We start from the raw sequence: 23,974 nt of genomic DNA on the forward strand, positions 1-23,974 counted from the left end.
ATCATTGGCCTGGACTAAAGAGAGCAGTAGCAAAAACGGTAAGCCAATGTGACTCATGTCAAAGAATTGACATTGAGTGGAGATATCCATATCATATATATGCAAATATTCTACTCAATTTCCAATGTGGGATATTGTATCCCTAATACTCAGGGCCAAATACAGAATTTAAGCGTGAAATTATTACAGTTGGGTTTAACTGGCCTATCTCCATTACATGCAAAATGGAAATCGAGAAATGGTTAGGGTTTGCATATAAACGCAACAGCTTGGTACTCAAGAAAGATTGAGCCGTATCCTTTAACTTAGGGTCCCCAACGAATACGATCACGAACTGGTTAGCCCATAATGTAAACCTTAATTGGTAATGGAAGTTTATGGAAGAAGGTTCCCATCGAGAATGTAATTAACCTCACGGAGAACTCGATATTTAATGTCAAAAATGCAATATAGAGTTAGTTATGTTGATGTATTTTTGTTTATTGCTTGGTTTGAATAATGAATCAATTTCAGTTTCACCATAATTTGTTGTCTTGTTAATCGAAAAGAATTGATGTTGAATGTCAATTTTTATTCCATTGATCAAGAACTGATCATATGTTCTTCTTCGATTTGGTTATCCGTTCTTTGTAGTTCATGGTGGTCGAACATGTATACGGGCCACACGAGTAAACAAATACAGTAGCTATACATTAACCATACAGGAGATAGCTAGAATCAGACGAAAAAAAACAACTGTATGATTATATAATTTTAGAGTATACAAGGTGCAACTGTCACATGTTGGGCGTATATATACGTACGTAAAAAGTTCATCAAAATGTTTAACATGGCTGATACGAAACCATTTTCTTTTTTACTGATCACTTTGACACCGAAGATGAGATGCGTATATGGATAAGATTCCAAATACTGAAATACATATGCTATTTTCCAGCCTGATGTATACGAAAATATGTACGAGGTTAAATTCATGTGTATGCACAGGTATGAGCAATCACGAAAAAATGACACTGAAAAACTGTTAAGTTTAGTTTCAAAGGTATTGTATATATAAGTTTGTTATTATTTTTCAAAAACTTTGAAATGGAGTTGCATGTATATGTTGACGTTGATAGCCAAAAAAAAAAGGGCACATGCGAGTATGTCTATAAGTTTGTTTAATTACAAAAGGAACTAACCAAGTAGCCCAAAACAACTTAGACCGCGTTACAATATTTTTAATAACTCATTTTGTAAACAGTTATTTAATTCCACATATTATGTCTCCTAAACAATGAAGATCTTACAAGTTACAATCCAACATAAATAGGAATAAAAACAAGTTCAATTAACACTACAATTGGAAAACATCATATCAAGAAGGACGATCTACCTAATTAAATTTGTTGTTACTTGTTAGTAGACCTAGTATTATCAAATCTTGGAACCGTTCTTGTTCTCGAAGCATTAGGATTAGCTCTAACATGACCCACCATTGAAACCTGAAGTGCTTCTTTCCTCTCCATCTCCTCTCTCATCGCTTTCTTCTGCCCTCTCCCTACCATCGCCACCACCAATAACCCTAACAGAAACGCTCCAATTAATGACCCAATCACACTCCCCACCGCCACTTTCCACCGGCTCAATCTCCCTCCGCCACCTTTATTCACGGAAGGAGACGACGGTGGCGTTACCACGCAGAACCGGCTCTTGACACAGGCAGGTGAAGCACATGCTTGTGGCCTCAAATAATATAGTTAATATTCGGCCCTTTTTCCACAAAAACTTTATTGGTTCTACTGGTGAAAAGATAGGATAATAGTACCAAAGGTCAATGGTTCAAACTGTTTAAAGTCTTTTTTGTGTGTTTTCAAATTTTGTTTTAAAAAATGATAATGTACTATTGGCCCCACCAAAAAAATGGGCTTGTGGCCTTAAAATTTTCAGAGACGGCTCTGCCACGGCACCACCACCACTTTCGTGAGCTCTAGTCACGAGCGCGTAGTGGCCTTGTCTTGTTCCCAAGCAAACGTAGGCCGAAACTTGCTCTCTAAACGTTATGTTACCGTTACTTGTGAAGCAAGCACATGATAGAGATGAGTTCTGTTTCGTGTTAGGATTAGGGTCACTGCTTGCCTTGCTGCTCAAGAATTTGGGCTGTAGGGTGGCGATGGAGAAGAGAGATCGCTGAGGCATGGTTGAGACGAGACGTAAGTCTTCGACTTCGAGACTGTGTTGCACTTATTCTCCAGAAACACATGCCAAGGTAAATAATTGCTTTATGCCCTTTATTTTATTTTTCGCATGAACAGTGTTGGCAGAGTTTATGAATCTTAGAGAAAACTTGGGTGAGAAAACTAAAACAATCTCTTGATTTCTCTGAACTTGCAAGGTTAGGTTTTTTTTTTTTTTTTTTTTTAACTTATTTGTAATGGGAGCAATTTAATTACCTATTCCGTAGATGTTTCTCGATCGTTAGATGTTTCAATACCTAAATATGAAATCTGTTTACTAGCAAGCTATGATTCTAGAAGACATAAAACTGCAAAAACCGGTTGATTTGGTCTCAGGTCGAGTGGCTCAGATTATTTGCGAGCAACAGAGTTCGGGTAACTAATCTTTTCTCAACCTTGACTTTAAGGAAAAACATGAATCTTGGTCACTCTTTCTTACAAAACTTTTGAGAAGCTGAAATGTTGTGTTCATTTTCTTCTTTTTTTTTTCCAGTAGCTACAGTGGTTTTCAGCTGGGGGAATGGTGCAAACTACCAACTTCGAACTAACAAACAACATCTTCAGAAGCTAACCGGCAGAGTTGATTCACTGCATGGCTGTTTCATTAAGTTGGTCTCTGCTGCAAAGTTCCATAATGTTGGCATTAGTTCTCATAAAGAAGTATACACGTGGGTATTTGGAAGGGGTGGCCGCCTTGGACATCCTGAATTTGATATTCACATCTATGTATTGTTTTTAATACTCTAACTAGATATTCACCCGCAGTACACCGCGGGGCTATATTTTTTTGTTGAGAAAGGCAATATATAATTTATTTATTATATTAACTATATATGTAAATAATATCTTTTGTATTTTTAAAATTTACTATAATTTTACACCAATATATTATGTACTGTATAACTTCCATTATCAACATGTAGTGGTGTATTATATAGTTAAGATATCCTTATTGTGCATTAAATTTAATTTAGTCAACAAATATACTTTTTGTGATTTTTATTTTTCATTTACAATGTAGAGATAATAGTATTACATAATATATTCTATTTTTATAATTATATATATACGATAATTTGATTTTGTAATTTTTGTTGCTATATCTCTATATCATTTAACACTTTTGTATTTATAGTTGTGCAAGTGGATTAAAATGGTAGAGTGTTTTTTTGTAAAATTTTTTTAAAATCAAGAAGTTTAATCTGATATCTAGGCTGTTATTATTGTCTACAGTTAATCAATTGTGTTTAATATTTAGTATAATTTTTTAGAAAATAGATTAATTAAATATAAAATATTTAATGCTAATAGATGTTGGTCCGATACTTTTGGAAATTTGAATAGGAGAAAATCTTCTTCAATTAGATTCTGAATTTGATATTATTTAAAGTAAAAAATAATTGTAAAATTTAATGACAATGGCTTGATTGTAAATAGGTTTGAACTTGAAGATTTATTTTATAAATGTCTCCAAAAATATATATATATAGATATGGTGACTTGAGAAGCTTATTTGGTTTCAACACGTGTGCTATTTGTGTCAATGTGTCATCCTGCAGTTTCACGTTGAAGTTCTGTTTCGTGCTAGGTTTAGGGTCACCGCTTTCCTTGCTGCTCAAGAATTTCATCAAAATAGGGGTTTGCTCCGTTCCCATTACGTTTATCTCATAAGGGTTCATAATTGCTTCATGCCCTTTATTTTATTTTTCGTATAAACAGTGTTAGCAGAGTTTATGAATCTTAGAGAAAACTTGGGTGAGAAAATAAAACAACCTCTTGATTTCACTGCATGGCTGTTTCATTAAGTTGGTCTCTGCTGCAAAGTTCCATAATGTTGGCATTAGTTCTCATAAAGAAGTACACACGTGGGGATTTGGAAGGGGTGGCCGCCTTGGACATCCTGAATTTGATATTCACATGTATGTATTGTTGTTAATACTCTAATATGGTGACTTGATGAGCTTATTTGCTTTCAGCACGTGTGCAATTTGTGTCATCCTGCAGAATCACGTTGAATTTGAGGTAGTCGATAAGGTGAAACCAAAGAGACCTCCACAACCACCGCCAAAGCCACAACCACCACCATCATCTCAAAGACCAGTGCAACCTCCTACTGAGGATGTTCCTGCAACTTCCGCGTGACATAGCATTTTTCTCATCAAAGGCTAATACTTGAAACTCGTCAATTTTGGTATCTAACATATGAGGGAGTATTAATGTACGGAGTAGTAACTAAAAGTATTCTTGATAGTTTTTTTAAGCAAAGATTGGAGAGTATCTTAGCGGGACTCGTCCCATGCATGGATGGACCTTCATGGAGTTGAACATAAAAAACAACTCAAGTGTTTGTTTATAAATCCTAACCGGAACTCAAACACCACCACATTACCAGTCAAAACTAAATTAAACCCTTAAACAAATAGAGAAAATAATGTATTACGTATTGTCGTATTGATGTTTTTGAAGTTGATATAAATGGGTATGAGAGGAAATCTTCATATATTTGAACCTAAGGTTATAGTAATTCTTGATTCTGATATTGGTTATAGCGTTCTCTTAACATGTTCAATCTGATTTTCTGGTTTGATGAATTCTTTTTTTTTTTTTGACCTCAAATCCCATACTTTATTACTCAAGTTCGAAAAGGTTGGTTTCTAGAGCCAACCACTCCAGAACCCTTAAGTTTACATGGGAAAAAAAAGCACCTCGGGCTCGCCCCGCCTTAGCAAGACGGTTGGCACGGACATTTATTGTTCTTGGAATATAAGAAATAGAAAAAATCAAAAATTTAGTTCTTAACTCACTAAACCTATCTAACTCCGTGGCAAAAGAAGGCTACTCATCAATCTCCTCTATGATCTTGATAATGGTGACACAGTCTGTCTCAAAATGGACAGAATTCAAACCCTGTAATATTGCCGATTCCATAGCCCAAATTAAAGCTTCCAGTTCCGAGTGAAGAACAGAGAGATGTCGGTTTGTACCTTGCAGTCCAAAAATCTTTTCTGCACTCTGCAGGACAAAACCCAAACCTACGAAACCATCCTTCTCATCCCAAGATGCGTCGATCTGGCATCTGATTGCTCCCAAAGGTTCCTCCTCTTCCTCGCTTACGTCTGATTGTTCCTCATCAGATTCCTCAAACGACTCCACCATCTGCGCTACTCGCCATGCTAATGCCTCGGCAGCTACAAGGTTTCCTGTATCCGCTGGCGACACATCCTTGTTGTTAAACATTTTTTCATTCCTCGCCTTCTAGTTGTACCAGATGATCCATGGAAAAACCTCTAGCTGCTCCTCTGTTACACCCAAATCCTTAGCTCCCCAAAAGAGGTATTCAAAATTTGCATACAAAGAAGTGCTCGGGAAAACACTCGGAGGGTTCGCTATGGTTGACATGGCCCAGACCTGAAGAGCTGGAGGGCACATAAAAAGGATATGGTTGATTGATTCCAATTCGTCTCCGCATCGAGGGCACAATCTATCAGAACCACAATGGCGTTCCACAAGTCTGCTGTTGGCCGCCACAAAACCCGAAATGGCTTGCCACAACAAATGTTTAATCTTTCGCGATGATTTCAATTTCCAAACCTGGCTCTTGAGTTTGCTTAAGCTTGGTTCTACGACCTCTTGACACAAAGAAGTAGAAATGGCGTATCCCGAACGTACTGAATATTGTCCCGATTTGGTAAAGCTCCAAACATAGTCATCCACCATAAACCTCCGGCTAGGTTGCAAGCAAGTTATTAACGGAATGTAAGTCGGATCAATCAACTCGAGTAGCTTGTCCATCTTCCATGTCTTCGATTCAAAGTCTATCAAATGATTGACATACACATTTAGGTCTCTAGCTATTCCTCGATCCTTCGCTGGTCTTGCTGGAACCGTGGGAATCCAGTTATCCACCCATACTCTAGTGTTAAAACCTAAGCGGACGTTTTTTCTCAATCCCTGCAAAAGAAGAGGTTTGGCCGCCATCATACTTCTCCACCCAAACGATGGGGAACTTGCTTTCTCCACCTCCATGGGATTTGTGTATCTAAAGTACCTCCCCTTTAACACACGGCTGAGAAGGGATTCAGGGAATCTTAGAAGCCTCCAAAGCTGCTTAGCAAGTAACGCTAGATTAAATTCTTTTAAAACCCGAAAGCCGAGTCCGCCTTTCTCCATGGGGATACTAATTTTGTCCCAAGCTATCCAGTGTAGGCCTTTGTTATTGTTCCTCGTGCTCCACCAAAACCGAGCTATTGCCCCCCTTAATTTGTTAACAATTTTCTGTGGTAAAAGGAAACAAGACATGACGTATGTTGGTAGAGCTTGAGCTACAGACTTAATCAAAACCTCCTTCCCACCCTTGGAGAGAAACTTAGCTGACCATGAATTTATTCTTTTGTTTAGTCTGTCTTGCACAAAAGCAAAAACTTGCTGTTTGGAGCCACATATCGTCTCAGGGAGCCCCAGATACGTCCCCATTCCACCTTCCTTCGAGATGCCAATCGCTCTTTTAAGGTCCACTTTAAGGGCTTGATTCACCTTGTTACCAAAGAGGATAGCTGACTTTTCCTTGTTCAGTTGTTGTCCCGAAGCTGCCCCATAGCTGTTGATGATCGAAAGGAGCTCAGCACACTGCTGGATATCAGCGCGACAGAAGAACAGGCTGTTGTCCGCAAAGAGTAAATGTGACACCGGGGGGCTTCCTTGTGCAATCTTTTTACCCGTTATGCGTCCGTCAGCTTTTGCTGCATGGATTTGTGCTATCAGCGCCTCTGTACATAAGATGAATAAAAATGGAGAAAGCGGGTCGCCTTGGCGTAACCCCCTTGAAGGGATTATATTTCCTTTTGCTTCTCCATTAATTAACACTTTGTAAGAGACAGATGATATACAGCACAACATCATCGATATCCATTTATCATCAAACCCCAAACGGCTCATGAGTTTTTCCAGGAACGACCATTCCACTCTATCATATGCCTTGCTCATGTCCGTCTTGATTGCTAAAAACTTTGTTCTACATGTTGCATTAGTGCGAAGGGCATGGAAGTTCTCCTGAGCTAGCAGGATATTATCTGTAATCAGGCGTCTAGCCACAAGGCTGATTGTGTATCCGAGATCAGCCTCGGGAGAGCTTTTCTCAAGCGATTTGCCAGGACTTTTGAGATGATCTTGTAGCTAACATTACAGAGACTGATGGGTCTGAACTCCCCCATTTCTCTAGGCCTCTCAGTCTTGGGAATCATGCAAATATTTGTTTCATTCAGTCTTGGATCAAAGGTACCTGTCTCAAAGAATTCCTTTACCATGTTGATGATGTCCTTGCTAATGTGCTTCCAAAACCGCTGGTAAAATAAACTCGTCATCCCGTCTGGACCTGGTGCTTTATCAGGGTTGATACCAAACACAGCCTTCCTTATCTCACCAGCCGAGGGTGGAGCAATTAGGGAAGCGTTTATAGCTGGTGTGACTTTTTTTGTAACATGACGAAGGACTTCCTCGATCCCTGTGGTGCTTGAAGCAGCGAAGAGCTCTTGAAAATATTGTGTTGCCACCTGTTCTAGGCCTTCCTCCGATTCTACCAGCACACCCTCTTTATTTTTTAGACTGCAGATGCGATTTCGTGCTCTTCTTTGTTTTGTAGTAGCATGGAAGAACTTTGTGTTCCGGTCCCCTTCCTTAAGCCAAGTAGCTCTACTCTTCTGTTTCCAATAGAGTTCTTCTTCCCTAAAAGCTGCACATAACTGCCATTTCAGCTCAAGTTCCTCCTCCATAGACAGCGAATCATCCTCCTGTGCTTGATCTAATTTTTCTTTTAGATCCTCTATATTCTGCTTCGCATTCCCCGGGTTGTCTCGTTTCCAGACTGAGATTGCCTTTCGACAGGCAACGATCTTTGAATGTATATTAGAAGGACCCTCCATAGACAACTCACCCCATCCAACCTTTACAACGTTCTTGAAACCTTGTTTCCCAAAGCACCTCTTATCAAACTTAAAGCTCTTTTGCCTCCTGCGATGATTTGATGCGATCCTGGCCAATACCGGTCGATGGTCAGATCCCCATAACTTTAGATACTCCACCTTAGTGTGGGAAAACACTTGATGTCAGTCTTCATTTCCCACTGCGCGATCCAGTCTACAACGCACCCTCTTTCGGTTCCTTTGTTTACCAACCCAGGAAAACAAATTACCTTTGTAAGGAAAATCTATCATCCCACAGTTAGCTAGCATATTTCGAAACGGAAGAAAAGTGGACTCAGCTCGTCTTTTACCTCCCTTCTTCTCTTGATTCCCTATGATCTCGTTAAAGTCACCTACCATGAACCAAGGACCACTCCTTGTGAGACAGATTCTTGTTAGCCTCTCCCAAACCTCCTCTCGGTTGGCCACAACCGGATCTCCATACACAAAAGTCATATAGACTTTGTGTCCATCCACATTAGTTTCCACATCTATCATCCGGTTATTTGAAAAGAGAATCTGCACATTAGATGAATTCATGTAGAACAAAGCCAAACCATCGCTTCTCCCAGCTGGATCCACGATGAACAAATTATCATAACCTAAAGAAAATTGAATATCTTGCATAAAAGAAAAATTGTTTTTTGTTTCAGAAAGAAAAATAAAAGCAGGAAAAAAATATCTACTGAGCTCTTTTAAGTGCTCTGAGGTCAAGTAAGCTCCCGCTCCTTGACAATTCCATGCGATTGTATTCATATCTGAGAACTGGGTGGTTTCTGGGACACCACCGAACCTGGTTTAGCAGAAGTTTTCTTGCTTAAAGCAGAAGGGAACACCTCAATACGAGGGACAGCTGGAGCTCACACACGTCCTGGACCTTGTCTCTTCTTTGGAGATTGTCTCGCTCTTAATGCATTGTGTTTTCTAGAAGCAACCCCAGAGATGTCAGGACTCCTGGGCGTTTTCCTGCGATTGTCACCGTCTTCTCGTTCTGGACCTTTTGTACGTTCCTTCCCAGCAGACGAATGAAGAGAACCCAATGCAGGTTTAACCTTTTCCTTCCTGCCCTTTTCCTTATCTTTCTCCTTCGAGCTTGCCTTCTTAGAAGATGAACGGAGCTTTGGCTTTACTATTGGCGACAGTTGTGAAATAGCTTCAATATGTTCATTAACCTCTCTCTCGGCCAAATCTTGTTTAACACCCTCATCAAGAAGGCCTTCATCACGTAGATATTCATCCATTGTGGGTATATCCTCATATAGAAGATCATCGTTGTCAATCATGTCCTCGTCCATTCTTAGGTCCTCCTCCAATTCTGTGTCCTCCATTGAAGGGAGATCATCAAGTTTTCGATTACTCGTTTCACCCTCAAGTCTTGGATTCCCACCTCCTTGATCACTTTCTCGAGTCCTTGCAGCTTTGTTCTTAACAAACTTTTCAGAAATGTAATCATCCTTATATATAGGTTCCCTCTGAGATCGCTGATCCATATTCCTTGTAGGCTCAGATCCTCCCATAGCTTTCTCATTACCGCTTCCTCTCTCCTTTGGTTCTCTTCCCCGTGGCTCATAGCTGACTTGAGTTTTCCTCGCTCCTCCGGTATATTTATCAATCCGTAACTCTGCTAACTGATTACCTGTCTTGTAGATGTCTGATATCGTTCTTTGGGAATCATAAGTTGACAGTAAGGCTCTGTTAAGATTACCATCTTCACATCGCATATACCCGCGATTTACAGGGGGAAAATCCCGGGTCCGTTTATGATCTCTCTCGCGAACATCATAGTTCCTTTCATACCTGCCATTTCTTCATGAGTGTCTATCCCTTGAGACTGGATGAAACCTCTCCCGATAACGGGGAATACCTTGAGGGTTGTACTGGTCCAGCCTATCCCAGACACCTTTACTCCGGAGCTCATGTTTTCCTCTCAGTTCTTGATGGGGATCTGACTTTCTTCGCTGTTCTCTTTTTTCATAATCACTCATAAGGTTTCTCCTAACCTGTGCTGAGGATTCAGCTTGCTCTTCCCCTGAGCCATATGAACCAAATTCCTTCCCTTGTTGTGACTCCGCCAGAGAAGAAGCTGCTCTTATGGCTTTATTTCTCATCCTGTCGGATTCCGAAAGCTTTGGACATGTTCTCTCCTCATGTGAGATTCGCTTGCTGGTAAAACAATACCGATACTGACCTTCATAGCGAAGAGTAACTCTAACACTTCCTCCATTATCGAAAATCACCTTACTTTCAAACTGAAGAGGATTATCCCCATTAACCGAGACTTGAACCTTTGCTCCTTCAACATCCACTGCATTCACGGTCCCAAGCGCTTGTCCGATACCTCGAAAGGTTTGATCCTTCTTATAGATTGACGGAACCCCCTTAATGTGCACCCAGAACAGCATCGTGTTTGGGAAATCCTCTCTTATATTTGCTTCCCATCTCTCTAGGGAGAAACTCCATCTGTTAAAGTGACATGGTCGCTTCTGAAGAACCTTTAGGAGATCCTCTTCGTTATTGAAATCAAATTGGAATTTCCCATTACCAAGATCTGTACCTTGAACCCGACCTTCAACATCCCAGATCCGTTCCTTTGGCATAAACGCAAGCAAAGCCTCCGTGCTCCTTCCCTCCAAGTGAAACATTCTTCCAACCAGAGAATTTTTAAACTTATCAATCAGATCCGAAAAATCAAATTTCGGAATCCAGATTACGCCTTGTTCTTCCTCCTCCCCTTCCCGATTCATCATCGGTTCCTTACCGCTCCTCCTTACAAACTCAGATCTAGACATCTCCTCAAAACAAAGACTTAATCAATACGAAGGCTAAAAACACACCAGAAACACGGTACACAGAAAGAAAAACGTAGCAGAGTGCTAGAAAACAAGTAAACAATCCCGCTAAACCAGAACGGAATCAGACGAGCAGAGCCGGAAACGATTATCGAAGAAAATCGCCTTTGTGGTCGCTAAACCCTAGATGCGCCGCCATGTTTTGATGAATTCATAATATAGACTTGATTTAATAAAATAAGAATTGTTGTTTCTTTTACCATATTTTTTTTAACAAGTAATGTGGACGAATAAAAATTTATATTGCAAAATCTTCAACAGCAAAAACAAATATGAAAACTAAAAACAAAATCACTAATGTGGACTAATAAAAATTACCATAAAAAAAAGAACAACAACAGTAGTAATATTTTAAACTTACCAATGGTAAGTTTGATGACATAAACAAATAAAGAACAATAGGATAACTCTCCGACTAACACGTTAAGAGCATTTACGACGGGAGTACTCTTTCCGTTACTCAGAAAAAAAATATATTTATTTTGTTGTGTAACCAATAGAAAGCTGACAAGTGTATAATCAAACTGAGCAACGTTGTTTCTAATTCTTGAGAACGATTCTCTCTCTTTCTCTCTCCCTTTTATATTATTTAATTAATTTTTAATAAAAAAAGATGACCTAATGATTGAAAATACAGCAATCTCACAATATATTAAAAACACAATATATAATAATTATTTTTTTTACATCAAAGTACAAGATCAGCTCAAACGAGCCAATTGGTAGGAAAGCTGTTCACATAGGTAATCTGATGCGATTCCACTCTAGCACGACATGCCAGCTTGTCCGCACTACCATTCTGTGATAGGAGAATCAGGACTACGGAGAATGATAGGAATTCTTCCTTATCTTCTTCAATCACGTCCAAATATATCTTAAAAGCAGGCCACATGGAAGGCGAAGACACCATCTTCACCAAATCAGAACAGTCCGTGAGAAAAATAACTTCCTCATTATCCACGCCAATCATACACCGCATTGCCCAAATGAGAGCTTCCACTTCTGCATGGAAGGGTGACAAGCTACAGAGAGAATTGGATGCACCCATAGTGGGAGATTCCCCTTCAGGAGAAATGCAATACCATCCTCTACCTATAAACTGGTCAGTCGCCTTCCAAGATCCATCCACAAAACAGCGGTGATTGGTTCCATACCTAGTAATTGCGTCAATAGTATTAACCGTAAAGCTAGAAGTTGGCCGAAAGCCGCCCTGAGGTGAGGGTCCCAAAGAATCCTCCTATGCCAAGAACCAAAGCTTTGCTTCCTCCTCCGCTATCTGTATGATTGCTAATGGATTAGAATCCAAATTGCTAGAAAATTTCTCATTTCTGGCCTTCCAGATATACCAAAGAATCCACGGAAAAACATCCACCGAAGGAATCTGCTGAAATCTCCAAAATAAAGAATCCATGTTTTCATAGATAGAATCTGAAGTAAAACAGCCCGAGGATGTCGGAAATAGGGAAAAACCCCAAACTTGCCTAGCCGGATGACATAAGAAAAGAGCATGATTGATTGTCTCTTCCGTCCCTCTGCAAAGTGCACACTCCAGATCACAGCCCATCCAACATCGCCGCAGATTAGCTGTTGTCGCGGCACAACCCGTAATTACTTGCCACAAAAAATGTCGAATTTTTGGTGGACACCGAAGTTGCCAAACAAAAGCCTGTAAAGGAGTAATGTTGGGACCTGAAACAGGAGAAGCGGTTTCCGGTTTCTGGCGCAAGGCTTGATACCCAGATTTGACACAGTATACAAGCCAGTTTTTGTCAAATGCCAACCCAATCTATCCGGTGTGGGTAGATTGCCAAGGGGTAAAACAGAAATAAGGGCAACATCCTCCGGCTCGAAAGAAGCCAAAAGCAAAGCCAAATTCCAGGAGTGCGAGCTCCTGTAAATGAAATTTTATACTCTAAGCGTAGGATCGGCTGGCGATCCCGAACGCAATGCTGGTCTCGGGGATTGAGCAGGAATTCAGGTGTCAGACCATACTAAAATGGAATTGTCAGATCCTACCCGTTTAATAAGTCCTTTGTTCACTAGAGAGCGAGCAGATACCATACTCCGCCATCCATAAGACAGGGAATAAGATTTAATCGGATCCAACGGATCAGAGTGCCTAAAATATCAACCTTTAAAAACCTTCGCAAATAACGACTCTGGAACTGAAATTAACCGCCAAAGTTGTTTAGCCAACAATGCGGTGTTAAAATCATCCAAACACCAAAAACCCAAACCTCAATCCAATTTATCATCACATAACCTATCCCAAGCGATCCATTGTAACCCTCATGTTTCCCCAGAAGAGCTCCACCAAAAGTTAGAAATCGCACTAGTAAGTTTCCATGTAACTGTTTCGGAAGTCGAAAACAAGACATAACAAAGGTAGGAACAGCGGTAGCTACCGACTTGATCATTACCTTCCCCCCCCCCCTAGACAACAACCTCGCAGGCCATCCACCTATCCGTTTTTGTAGTCGATCCTGAACAAATGAGAAATTTTTTGTTTTTGACCCACCAAGGCTATCAGGAATGCCTAAATAGGAACTCATACCACCCAAGGTGGTGATACCCAATACGCCTTTTAATTCCTCGCGCAATACCGCATCCACTGTATGTCCAAATTGAACCGAAGACTTCTGAAAGTTAATCCGCTGTCCAGAAACCCGTTCATACTGCCTTAGAATCCCTAACACAACCTCACATTGCTCCTTCGTAGCCCGACAGAAGAACATACTATCATCTGCAAACAATAAGTGCGAGATCGCGGGCAAGCAGTCGAGATCTTAATACCCGTAATGAGCTTTGACCGTTCCGCCTTTCTTAGATTTGCAATAAGAACCTCGGTGCAAACTATAAATAGGTATGGCAATAGGGGGTCTCCCTGGCGAAGCCCTCTAGAAGGAATTATGGAGCCATGTGGTTGGCCATTTAATAATACTCTATACCGAACAGATGTCACACACCACATGATCCAAGAAATCCATTTTTCACTAAAACCAAATTTCCGCAACAAATTTTCAACGAAAGACCATTCTATCTGATCATAGGCCTTGCTCATTGATATAGCATGGTTTTTGTGGTTTTTAATCATGGTATAAGTGTGCTTTTTGAGTCTTTTGATTTGTTTTCTAGGTTGTTTTTGAGTCTTTATAGGTTCTGGTACTCATTGGCACGGATGGAACTCTAGGGAGCTAAAAGAGGGTGATTTGGATCATAATTAAAGCATGAAGGCTGATCAACAAAGCTGGGAGACGAGTTCAAGAGTATGCATCGACCGATGCAACCAAGGCATCGATCGATGCAGGTGCCACAAAGCCAATCGGAAATTTTCTCCACAAAGCTTTAGAAGATTTACAAAATTTGCCTAAGTTTCCCTTATTTGCGATTAAGGCCCAAGACGTGTTTTAGAGTATTTATAGGATTTTATGGTCATTGTTTAGACCTAAGTTATTTTTCTAGGAATTTTGATTCCAGCCACCTTTTGATTGAGAGCTTTTGGGAGAGACAGATCTGATTTCATCTGTAGAGAGAAGATTTTTGAACTCCCTTCTTACTTCTTAATATCAATTGCTTATTATTCAGAAAAGATGTCTTGTTCTTCATTAAACATGTCTGAGTAGTTTGCTTGTTAGGTGTAGGGTTTTTCATAGGGTTTTTATGGTTTATTAGATCTATTATTTTTAGGATTCGTTATCTTCTGTGATCTTCATCTTAGGTTGTTCTTCATATTGATTCTTGATTGATCACCTAGAATTGATATAGAGGAAAATAAATTGATATGAGAATATAATTGATTTTCCTGATTAAACCTTTTGATGAACAAAATTATTTCTTGCAAAGAGATTTGATTTAATAATTTTATGAACAATCTAAACTTGTTTTTAAAGCTGACTTTTAACCTTGAATTTTGCAAAGATATTTGGATTTTCTGGTTTTAAATTTAGATAATATTTGCAGTGAGAACTGATTTATTTTACAAGAGTGTTTATAGTTCTAGATCTGATTTTGAATTGCTTGAATCTTAATTATTTGATTGATTTAGTATTCCATAAATTCCTGAGAATTTCCGTAGGCCTAGCTCTTTGGATGGTAATGACCAACAGATTCTTCAGGGCAGACAGGACAACAATGGAGAGCTTGTCAAGATTCTTGTGGACTTCAACAGGCCAGACTTGTTCTATGAGAACCGATCCGCAATTGTCCCTCCTCCATTTCCAAGGAATGATTTTGAGCTGAAGCCTGCCTACTTTGTTCTTGTTGGACAAAGACCATTCCAGAACCTGCCACATGAGAAACCTCTAGACCATATTGAGCATTTTGAGGATATAGTCACAAGTATCAAAGTTAATGGAGTCACAGAAGACTATCTCTACTGCAAGCTTTTCCCCTACTCTCTTGCTGGAGAAGCTTCTCATTGGCTAAGGCAACTCAAACCAGGATCTCTGAAGACCTGGAATGACATCAAGGTGGCATTCTTGAACAATTTCTATGATGATGTGATGTCTGATGAGCTGAGGATTAAGCTCTCCACCTTTAGACAAGGACCTACTGAATCTTACAAAGCTGCTTGGGTAAGGTTCAAAGCATACCTGAGAGACTGTCCGCGTCATGGTTTCTCATAGGTGCAGTTGATCAGTATCTTCTTTAGTGTTATTGATTGGAGGTATCAGATGGCTTTGGATGCTGCTAGTGATGGGAACTTCAAGACAAGGTACCCAGATGACGCTGAAAAGCTGATAGAAAGGTTAGCATCAAGCAACAGTACCAAGAATGCAGACTTAGAGAGGAAAAGAGCACATGAAGGGTATGATTCAAATCAATTTGCTACAGTGAATGCCAAGTTGGATACAGTGCATAACCTTCTTGTTGAAAAGAAGTCAGTCAATTTTGCTGAAGATGTTGAGATTTTTGAGCCAGAGCCACAGAATGTGGAAGAAGATGTAAACTTTGTATATGGTAATCAAGGCCAAAAGTTTGGAAATCAGCAAGAGAACAGGTCTTTCAGTGGGAATAACCAGCACAATAACTATCAGTCTAGTTCTACAGGCTACATTCCTAAGCAAGATTACCAGAAGCAGCAGCAGAGCAGTGGTTACACCATGACCTATGGCAACTCCTCTTACCAATCTCCTCCTCCTAAGACAACTGAGAGTATGATGGAAGCAATGCTTGAGCAGATTCTTCAGGGACAAGAGCAGTTGATAGTGACATTCAATGGTAAGATTGACAATGTCTATACTGAGCTTAATGGCAAGTTTGATTCATTGAATGTTCAAGTTAAGAAGCTGGAGAGCTAAGTTGCACAAACTGCTGGAGCTGTGATGAGACAAGAAGGATACTTACCAGCAAGAACTGAATCCAACCCTAAGCACTCATACAATGTTGTGACCTTAACGAGTGGTAAGAAGTTACAGTCTGAAGCTGGGAAGAAACAGAGAACCAAAGAGTTACAGGAATTGATCGATGAGGATGATGAGTTTGACAATCTAGAACCAGCATCGACCGATGCAGCTGCAAAGCATCGAACGACGCAACCCTTAGTATTCATAGAAGAATTGACTTTGCGAGACAGCATCGACCGATACAACTCAAGCATCGACCGATGCAACGTCCAGGCCGAGAAGGAGGTTACGAAAGCTCTGATTCCAGTTGCTGAGAGAGTGTGCAAGCCTAGGATTCCTTTTCCCAAGAACCCAAGGAAGTCTAAGCAGGAGATTGATGATGCTAAGTGCAAGGCTATGATGGATAAGCTTGTTATTGAGTTGTCGTTGATTGATGCAGTTAAGACTTCTCCAATGCTTAGGAGATATGTCAAGAGAATGGTAACCAAGGATTTGAATGTTGAGCAAGAGTGATGATGATTTCAGCTCAAGTCAGTGCCATCATTCATAATAAGATCTCAGAAAAGCTTCCTCATCCAGGTAGTTTTGTTCTTGATTGTACAATCTTCAGTGAGAGGTTTGCTAGATCTTTGTGTGATCTTGGTTCCAGTGTCTAACTTAATGCCTAGATCAGTTGCACTCAGCCTTGGAATGACAGATTTCCAACCCACCAAGATTACTCTGATACTTGCTGACCGATCAGTTCGCATTCCTGATGGTATCCTTGAAGATGTTCCAATTAAGATTGGTGATTGTTTGATACCTACTGATTTTGTGGTCTTGAAGTATGAAGAAGAGCCTAAGGATCCTCTAATCTTGGGAAGATCATTCTTAGCCACTGCTAGAGCTATTATTGATGTCAAGAAAGGACAGATTGGCCTTAATGTTGGAGACTTACAGCTGCGTTTTGACATGGATAAGCTGGTTAAGAGGCCAACAATAGATGGTCAAACTTTTTATGTGGATACATTGTCTAATCTTGCTGAAGAGATTTTCAAGGAGCTGCATCATGAAGATCCTCTTGAGAGAGCATTGGTTGCTTCTACTGAAGAAGTTGAGCATTTAGATGACATTGCTGCTGGGTATGTCAAGCTACTAGATGCTAATGAGCAAGTGAAGAAGTTGGTTGCACAAGAGGAATTGGTTGGTACTTCTTCACAAGCTGAGAAACTATCAGATTGGAGCCTTGAGAAAGCTCTAAAGCTTGATCTCAAGCCACTTCCTGCAGGGTTAAGGTATGCATTTCTAGGTGAAAATTCTTCTTATCTTGTTATTGTTAATGCTTCCTTAAACAACGCAGAGCTCACTTTACTGCTAAGCAAGCTGCGCAAGTTTTGCAAGGCTCTTGGCTATTCTCTTGATGATATTGCAGGGATTTCTCCGGACTTGTGCATGCATAGGATTCATCTTGAGAAAAGAGCTAAGACATCTATTGAGCATCAGAGGAGGCTAAATCCAAATTTGCAAGATGTTGTCAAAAAGGAGATCATGAAATTGTTGAATGTCGGGATTATCTACCCAATTTCTGATAGCAAATGGGTTAGTCCAGTTCATGTTGTTCCTAAGAGGGGTGGAGTTACAGTGGTGAAGAATGACAAGAATGAGCTGATTCTGACACGGACAATCACCGGACACCGGATGTGCATTGATTACAGCAAGCTTAATGCTGCAACAAGGAAAGATCACTTCCCGCTACCCTTCATTGATCAGATGCTTGAGATGTTAGCTAACCATCCATACTACTGCTTTTTGGATGGTTACTCCAGGTTTTTCCAGATTCTGATTCATCCCGATGACCAGGAGAAGACAACCTTCACTTGTCCATATGGTACTTTTGCATATCGCAGAATGCCTTTTGGTCTCTGTAATGCTCCTACGACATTTCAGAGATGTATGATGTCCATCTTCACAGACATGATTGAAGATTACATGGAGGTTTTCATGGATGATTTTTCTGTTTATGGGTGATTCACACTACATGGTGATTCAAGAGCTGTTTGGATAATCTCTGTAAAGTGCTAGCTAGATGTGAGGAGAAGCACTTTGTTCTTAATTGGGAGAAATGCCATTTTATGGTTAGAGATGGTATAGTGCTTGGTCACAGGGTTTCAGAGGCTGGTATTGAAGTGGACCGCGCTAAGATAGAAGTGATGACAGGTTTTCAACCACCAGATAGTGTGAAGTTGGTAAGGAGTTTTCTTGGACATGCATGGTTCTACATACGCTTCATCCAAGATTTCGGTAAGATAGCTAGACCACTTTCTGCTTTACTATGCAAGGATGTCAAGTTTGAGTTTACTGATGAATGCCGTTTAGCTTTTGAATGGATTAAGCAAGAGCTTGTTAGTGCTCCAATTGTTTAACCACCAGATTGGGATTTGCCTTTTGAGGTAATGTGTGATGCCAGTGATTTTGCAGTGGGAGCAGTGCTAGGAAAGAGGAAGGATAAGAAACTTCATGTTATTTACTATGCTAGTAGAACACTTGATGATGCTCAAAGGAATTATGCAACAGAGAAGGAGCTGCTAGCAGTAGTGTTTGCTTTCGAAAAGTTTTGTTCTTACTTGGTTGGATCAAAGGTAATAGTTCATACAGATCATGATGCACTCAAATACTTGATGTAGAAAAAGGATGCCAAGCCAAGGTTGCTAAGATGGATTTTTCTTCTTCAAGAATTTGACATTGAGGTTAAGGACAAGAAAGGGATTGAGAATGGAGTAGCTGATCATTTATCTAGGATTAAGATAGAAGATGATGTTCCAATTCATGATTCACTGCCAGAGGAGAATGTATACTTTGTTGATGTTGGTTCTCAAGCTCCATTGTCTCGAGAAGTTTTGCAGACTCGTGGCAATGCATCGATCGACACAGCTGGTGCATCGATCGATGCTTCATCTCGATACGAACAGGACTTGGAGATTGCATCGACCGATGCATCTTTAAGCATCGATTGACGCATGGTTCAGGAATCATCGGGTTATGCGTTTGACGACGATGTGGCTGCTGTAACTACTTCTGATCAACCGTGGTATGCTGACATCGCGAATTACCTTGCTGCAGAGGTGCAACCAGACAATTTTACGGGGTATGCTAAGAAGAAGTTCTTGAGAGAGCTTAGAAGATACTATTGGGATGAGCCTTACTTGTATAAGCATTGTTCAGATGGAGTTTACAGGAGATGTCTAGCTGAGATTGAAGTTCCTGATGTGTTATTTCATTGCCATGGATCAGATTATGCTGGACACTTTGCTACCTTCAAGACAATGTCCAAAGTTCTTCAAGCAGGGTTTTGGTGGCCAACAATTTTTAAGGATGCTCATGAGTTTGTATCTCGATGTGATGCTTGTCAGAGAAGAGGACAGATTAGTAAGAGACATGAGATGCCACAAAATTTCATCCTTGAGGTTGAAGTTTTTGATTGCTGGGGCATTGATTTTATGGGACCATTCCCTTCTTCTTACAAGAACAAGTACATCCTTGTAGCTGTTGACTATATCTCCAAGTGGGTGGAAGCTATTGCAAGTCCCAAGAATGATTCTGCTGTGGTTCTTAAGCTGTTTAAGACCATTATCTTTCCACGGTTTGGAGTGCCTAGGATTGTTATCAGTGATGGAGGTAAACACTTTATCAATAAAGTGTTTGATAAGCTGTTGAAGAAGTATGGAGTTCAACATAGAGTAGCTACTCCATATCATCTCCAGACTAGTGGTCAAGTTGAGGTTTCTAACCGCCAAATCAAAGAAATCCTTGAGAAGACAGTGGGTGTCACAAGAAAGGATTGGGCTGCCAAGTTAGATGATGCACTTTGGGCATATCGGACTGCATATAAGACACCACTTGGCACTACTCCTTTTCATCTGCTTTATGGGAAAGCATGTCATCTTCCAGTGGAGTTAGAGCACAAAGCAGCATGGGCTGTTAAATTGCTGAATTTTGATGCCAAGACAGCTTCAGAGAGAAGGTTGGTTCAGCTGAATGAGTTGGATGAGTTTAGACATCATGCATTTGAGAACTCCAAGCTATACAAGGAGAGAACCAAGGCTTATCATGATAAGAAGATTATCTCCAGAAATTTTGAGCCTAATGATCAGGTACTTCTGTACAACTCTCGCTTGAAGCTGTTTACAGGTAAGCTTCGTTCTCGCTGGTCCGGACCATTCACTATCCAAGAAGTGAGCTATTGTGCTGCTTAACTCCAAGGGAGAGAAGTTTAATGTCAATAGACAGAGGATGAAACATTATTGGGCTGAAGCCGGGATGCCAGACGGACACATTGTGCGTTTGGATGATGCACCTTCTGCCTAATCCGCTGCCAAGTCAAGCTAATGACTTATAACAAGCGATGGGTGGGAGGCAACCCACTGATAGGATTTAATTATTTTTATTTTTATTTTCATTTTTAGGATTTACTAACATATTAATTTAAGTTTTGAGTTTAAGTGATGCAGAAATCGTTGAAAAAAAAAACAGAAGTGTTTTGCATCGACCGACAAAGTTGGTGCATCGGTCGATGCATAGCCCGATGAAGTTAATGGATCGGAGGATTAGAGGGCTGGTGGATGGTGGGTCGGACTGAGCCCAGTTGCATCGGCCCAGTATCGACCAACATTTGCATCGACCAATGCAACCTCTACATCGATCGATGCAAGTTAACCTAATGTCGCGTTTTTAATCCCCGACTTCGTCTTCTTCGCCTATCTTTGTCAAAACAAGAAACGCGCCAAACTCTCACTAAATCGACCATATCTCCCTCGTTTCTTGCCCAAATCCATCGATTCAAGGCTCTATCTGCTCGGTTTCTCCCATCTACTCGATCCCGACGTTCGTTTTCCGATTCAGAGCAATGGTGACCGGCCAAAGAACAAAGAGACTTTGCCGCTCCAATTCTGCCGTCGCTCAGCCTTCACAACCGCCGGCGATTCCTCCTCCGGTTCCACTGAGACCAATCCAACCACTTCCAGCTCTTGATGCACCATTTCAAGCTACATGTCATGACCCATGGCCAAGAAGAGAAGGACACCGGATTCCGCCACAGCATGTTTGGCCTGGACGTCCATTTGAAGAAGTTAAGAAGCTTGAATACATCAACAGACTGCTACTTGACACTTGGGGAGAGTATGATACTTTGTTCAACAACGCTTGGCTGAAGGTTGACATCAAGCCAACTCGGTTTGTTGATCCTGCTACTATGAAGAGGCTTGGGATTCATGATGAGGTACTGAGACTTTAGGAGAAGATAGGACTTTGGACCATGTGCACTCGCTACTATGACTCTTTCCCGGAGCTGGTCCGGCAATTCATGGCTTCAGTCCGCCTTCTTTTCCAGAACGAGCAGGTCCCGAAAGCTAGTGAAGGAATGCTGTCTTTCTTCATTAGAGGAGTTCGGTATGAGATTTCTTTACCTGATCTTTGTGACATTTACGGTTTTAGCAAAGAGATAGAGGGAGTTTCACTTCCAGGAGAGTTTGTAGATGTCTCGCATCTCTGGTCCTACTTCGGTACTGATGACTATGATTCCCGACGTTCCACTATGACTGATGTGCGACATCTAGTGATCAGGTATATTTTTAGGGCCATAGCCAACACTATTTTGTGTAAGATGGAACCTGGGAAGATGAGAGTGACTGAGTTGGAAATGATGGCATATGGGACTTATGATTTTATTGTTGAGGATGATAGCTGGGTCGATCCTGAGAGGGTTAACTATGGTGCAGTGTTTGCTACTCACTTGATCTCTCTGAAGGTCAAGGCTTTTGGGCGTGGGAAGAAGGAGTATGTTGGGAGTCTGCTTACTCCTATTTTTCAGCGACTGCGTATTGCTACTGATTCTGTATCCATTTGTACGGAGAGGTGTGTTATTGACGAGGAGCATATGAGGAACTCCACTTGGATGAAGAGAGAGATGTTATGGCGTTTTCGTGATTCTACTGGTACTCATCTGATCAGATTGCCGCGACCAGACCTCACCACCATTGCAGAGGATGCAGAGCAGTTGCGTTTTCTTCCTCCTGCCTCTGATTTTGTTATACCATCACCTTTCCCGTCATCTGAGCACTGCTGCTGCTGATGAGCCACCTGCTGACGGTTTTGCTGATGATCACCCTGCTGGGGGTTTTGAGATTGGTTCTTAATCTGGCACTGCAGCATTTGAGTTTCCTGATTTCCCTGAGCCACTACAGCCTTCTCGTACTATGAGTCAGGGAGACTACCATGAGTACCAGAAATCCACCATGCGTACCTTCTCGAACGCGATTTCTCGATTGTCTCGTTGCCGTTGCTTTCGTCCTACTAGGCGCAGATCACGTTCTCCTCCCCTTGCTGGAGCTAGTGGTAGCGATGCTGACCTTGCTGATGGTGATGCTGGTTCTGAGGGTTGATCCTACTTCTGTTTACGGTTTCTTTTATCCTTTTTCTCTTTCACTTTGAGTCATTTTTATTTTTCCTTGAGTCAGTTTGTCATTTGTTTCAGATTGAACTTGTATTGCATTATGAACCATTATCTATCATGTTGCATTTAATGTTGTGTTTCAGTGATTCTTAACAGTGCTGACATCCATGAGAGAAACACAACTAACATGCACCTAACAGGATTCAACGTTAGACTCTCGGACGATTTAGCTCTGCATCAATCGATGCAACCTTTGCATCGGTCGACACAGAGGCTAACAGTTAACATGAATCTGGTTCATTTGTTCACTGCCTTTTCAATTTGATTTTTCTTTCTTAGTCAATATTAGGCTTGATAACACTGGGGACAGTGTTGTTAAGTCTGGGGGAGGCTAGTTACTAACTAACTACTTTTTCTTTCTTTGTTTCAGTTGTGTCAATCAAAACCATATTTTTGAGTCAAATTTTTCAAATTTTTCTTTTTGGAATTAGGATCTTTAACTAATGGTTTCTGTTCTTTGGCTAACACTCTTATGAATCTTGATTATGCTTGATCTCAGAACTGAAGTTTGGAAAAGCTATGAGCTGTATCAACAATCCTGAAAGCCCTTATCCAAAAGATATCTGGTTAAACTAACGTTGTCTCAACTTTTATCAGGATTTTAACCGGACTTAATCTCTTACTTTGGAGTTTGAAATCAGTGAACTAGACTTCTTCTTCGGGCCATACAAGACAGTGCAATTTTTCAAAGTATGTCTCCCCTCTCTCTTCCTTTCAATACTTTAAAAAAAAAAGAATGATCAGAAAAAAAAAAAAGAGAGAGGAGAATAAAAGATGAAATGATTTTGATCAGTTTAGAGGGGTAGGTAAATTACCTATGACCCCATTATTCTACTCTTGAGTCAAATGATCACACAAAGCTTGGAAGCGAGGGGTAGGTAAAATACCGATGAACCCGGTATTCGCTTACACCTTTGATTAAGAAAAAAAAATGGAAGTGAGAAAAGGGAGAGGAAAAGAGATGTATGAAGAATGTCTTGGCCTGAAGAGAGTCCATATGCCACTGATTGATACACCAAGGTAAGAACTCACATGTACTTACTTTAATTTATTTAATGAGATGACAATGGTGAGACTAGAGATTCCAGAGGATTGTGGGATTTGAGTAGGAATGTTGATG

The 23,974-nt window shown here is 40.6% G+C and overlaps 4 protein-coding genes and 1 non-coding gene across 5 annotated transcripts; 1 reads left to right on the forward strand and 4 right to left on the reverse strand.

Moving 5' to 3' along the window:
* Positions 1 to 1,391: 1,391 nt before the first annotated feature.
* LOC104718034 (uncharacterized) lies at positions 1,392 to 3,895 on the reverse strand. Its single transcript, XM_087477115.1, has 3 exons — positions 3,782 to 3,895; positions 1,945 to 2,085; positions 1,392 to 1,691 (listed from the first exon to the last, which is right to left on the reverse strand). Exons 1-3 carry the CDS (start codon positions 3,893 to 3,895, stop codon positions 1,392 to 1,394), a joined length of 555 nt encoding a protein of 184 aa, XP_087333241.1.
* A 1,156-nt stretch (positions 3,896 to 5,051) lies between these two features.
* LOC147948648 (uncharacterized) lies at positions 5,052 to 5,453 on the reverse strand. Its single transcript, XM_087467994.1, has one exon. The coding sequence runs from the start codon at positions 5,451 to 5,453 to the stop codon at positions 5,052 to 5,054; it is 402 nt and encodes a 133-aa protein (XP_087324120.1).
* A 6,275-nt stretch (positions 5,454 to 11,728) lies between these two features.
* On the reverse strand, positions 11,729 to 14,083 carry LOC147948649 (uncharacterized). Its single transcript, XM_087468004.1, has 7 exons — positions 13,816 to 14,083; positions 13,468 to 13,765; positions 13,010 to 13,141; positions 12,779 to 12,913; positions 12,500 to 12,554; positions 12,273 to 12,406; positions 11,729 to 12,176 (listed from the first exon to the last, which is right to left on the reverse strand). The coding sequence occupies exons 1-7, from the start codon at positions 14,081 to 14,083 to the stop codon at positions 11,729 to 11,731; spliced, it is 1,470 nt and encodes a 489-aa protein (XP_087324130.1).
* Positions 14,084 to 15,533: 1,450 nt separating this feature from the next.
* LOC147948650 (small nucleolar RNA R71) lies at positions 15,534 to 15,640 on the reverse strand. The gene has a single exon (XR_015586254.1). It is a non-coding gene; the product is annotated as a small nucleolar RNA R71 (small nucleolar RNA).
* A 3,723-nt stretch (positions 15,641 to 19,363) lies between these two features.
* On the forward strand, positions 19,364 to 20,711 carry LOC147948651 (uncharacterized). Its single transcript, XM_087468009.1, has 2 exons — positions 19,364 to 20,497; positions 20,607 to 20,711. The coding sequence occupies exons 1-2, from the start codon at positions 19,364 to 19,366 to the stop codon at positions 20,709 to 20,711; spliced, it is 1,239 nt and encodes a 412-aa protein (XP_087324135.1).
* The last annotated feature ends 3,263 nt before the right edge of the window (positions 20,712 to 23,974 follow it).

The sequence above is a fragment of the Camelina sativa genome, chromosome 2 (genome assembly GCF_030686135.1).
Source record: "Camelina sativa cultivar CO46 ecotype springtype chromosome 2, ASM3068613v1".
Lineage (NCBI taxonomy): Eukaryota > Viridiplantae > Streptophyta > Magnoliopsida > Brassicales > Brassicaceae > Camelina > Camelina sativa.

Excerpts from the sequence above, each read along its gene's own strand:
- LOC104718034 (XM_087477115.1), bottom strand. The coding sequence starts at position 3,895 with ATGAACCCTTATGAGATAAACGTAATGGGAACGGAGCAAACCCCTATT. Across the intron at positions 2,086-3,781 it reads GCACGAAACAGAACTTCAAC|AACTCATCTCTATCATGTGC; the intron begins GTGAAACTGCAG and ends AACACGAAACAG. Across the intron at positions 1,692-1,944 it reads ACGAAAGTGGTGGTGGTGCC|AGCCGGTTCTGCGTGGTAAC; the intron begins GTGGCAGAGCCG and ends GCCTGTGTCAAG.
- LOC147948648 (XM_087467994.1), bottom strand. The coding sequence starts at position 5,453 with ATGTTTAACAACAAGGATGTGTCGCCAGCGGATACAGGAAACCTTGTA.
- LOC147948649 (XM_087468004.1), bottom strand. The coding sequence starts at position 14,083 with ATGAGCAAGGCCTATGATCAGATAGAATGGTCTTTCGTTGAAAATTTG. Across the intron at positions 12,555-12,778 it reads CATTTGACAAAAACTGGCTT|AGGGACGGAAGAGACAATCA; the intron begins GTATACTGTGTC and ends TGCACTTTGCAG. Across the intron at positions 12,177-12,272 it reads GAGGAGGAAGCAAAGCTTTG|GTATGGAACCAATCACCGCT; the intron begins GTTCTTGGCATA and ends CGCAATTACTAG.
- LOC147948651 (XM_087468009.1), top strand. The coding sequence starts at position 19,364 with ATGGTTCAGGAATCATCGGGTTATGCGTTTGACGACGATGTGGCTGCT. Across the intron at positions 20,498-20,606 it reads ATTTTGAGCCTAATGATCAG|GGAGAGAAGTTTAATGTCAA; the intron begins GTACTTCTGTAC and ends CTTAACTCCAAG.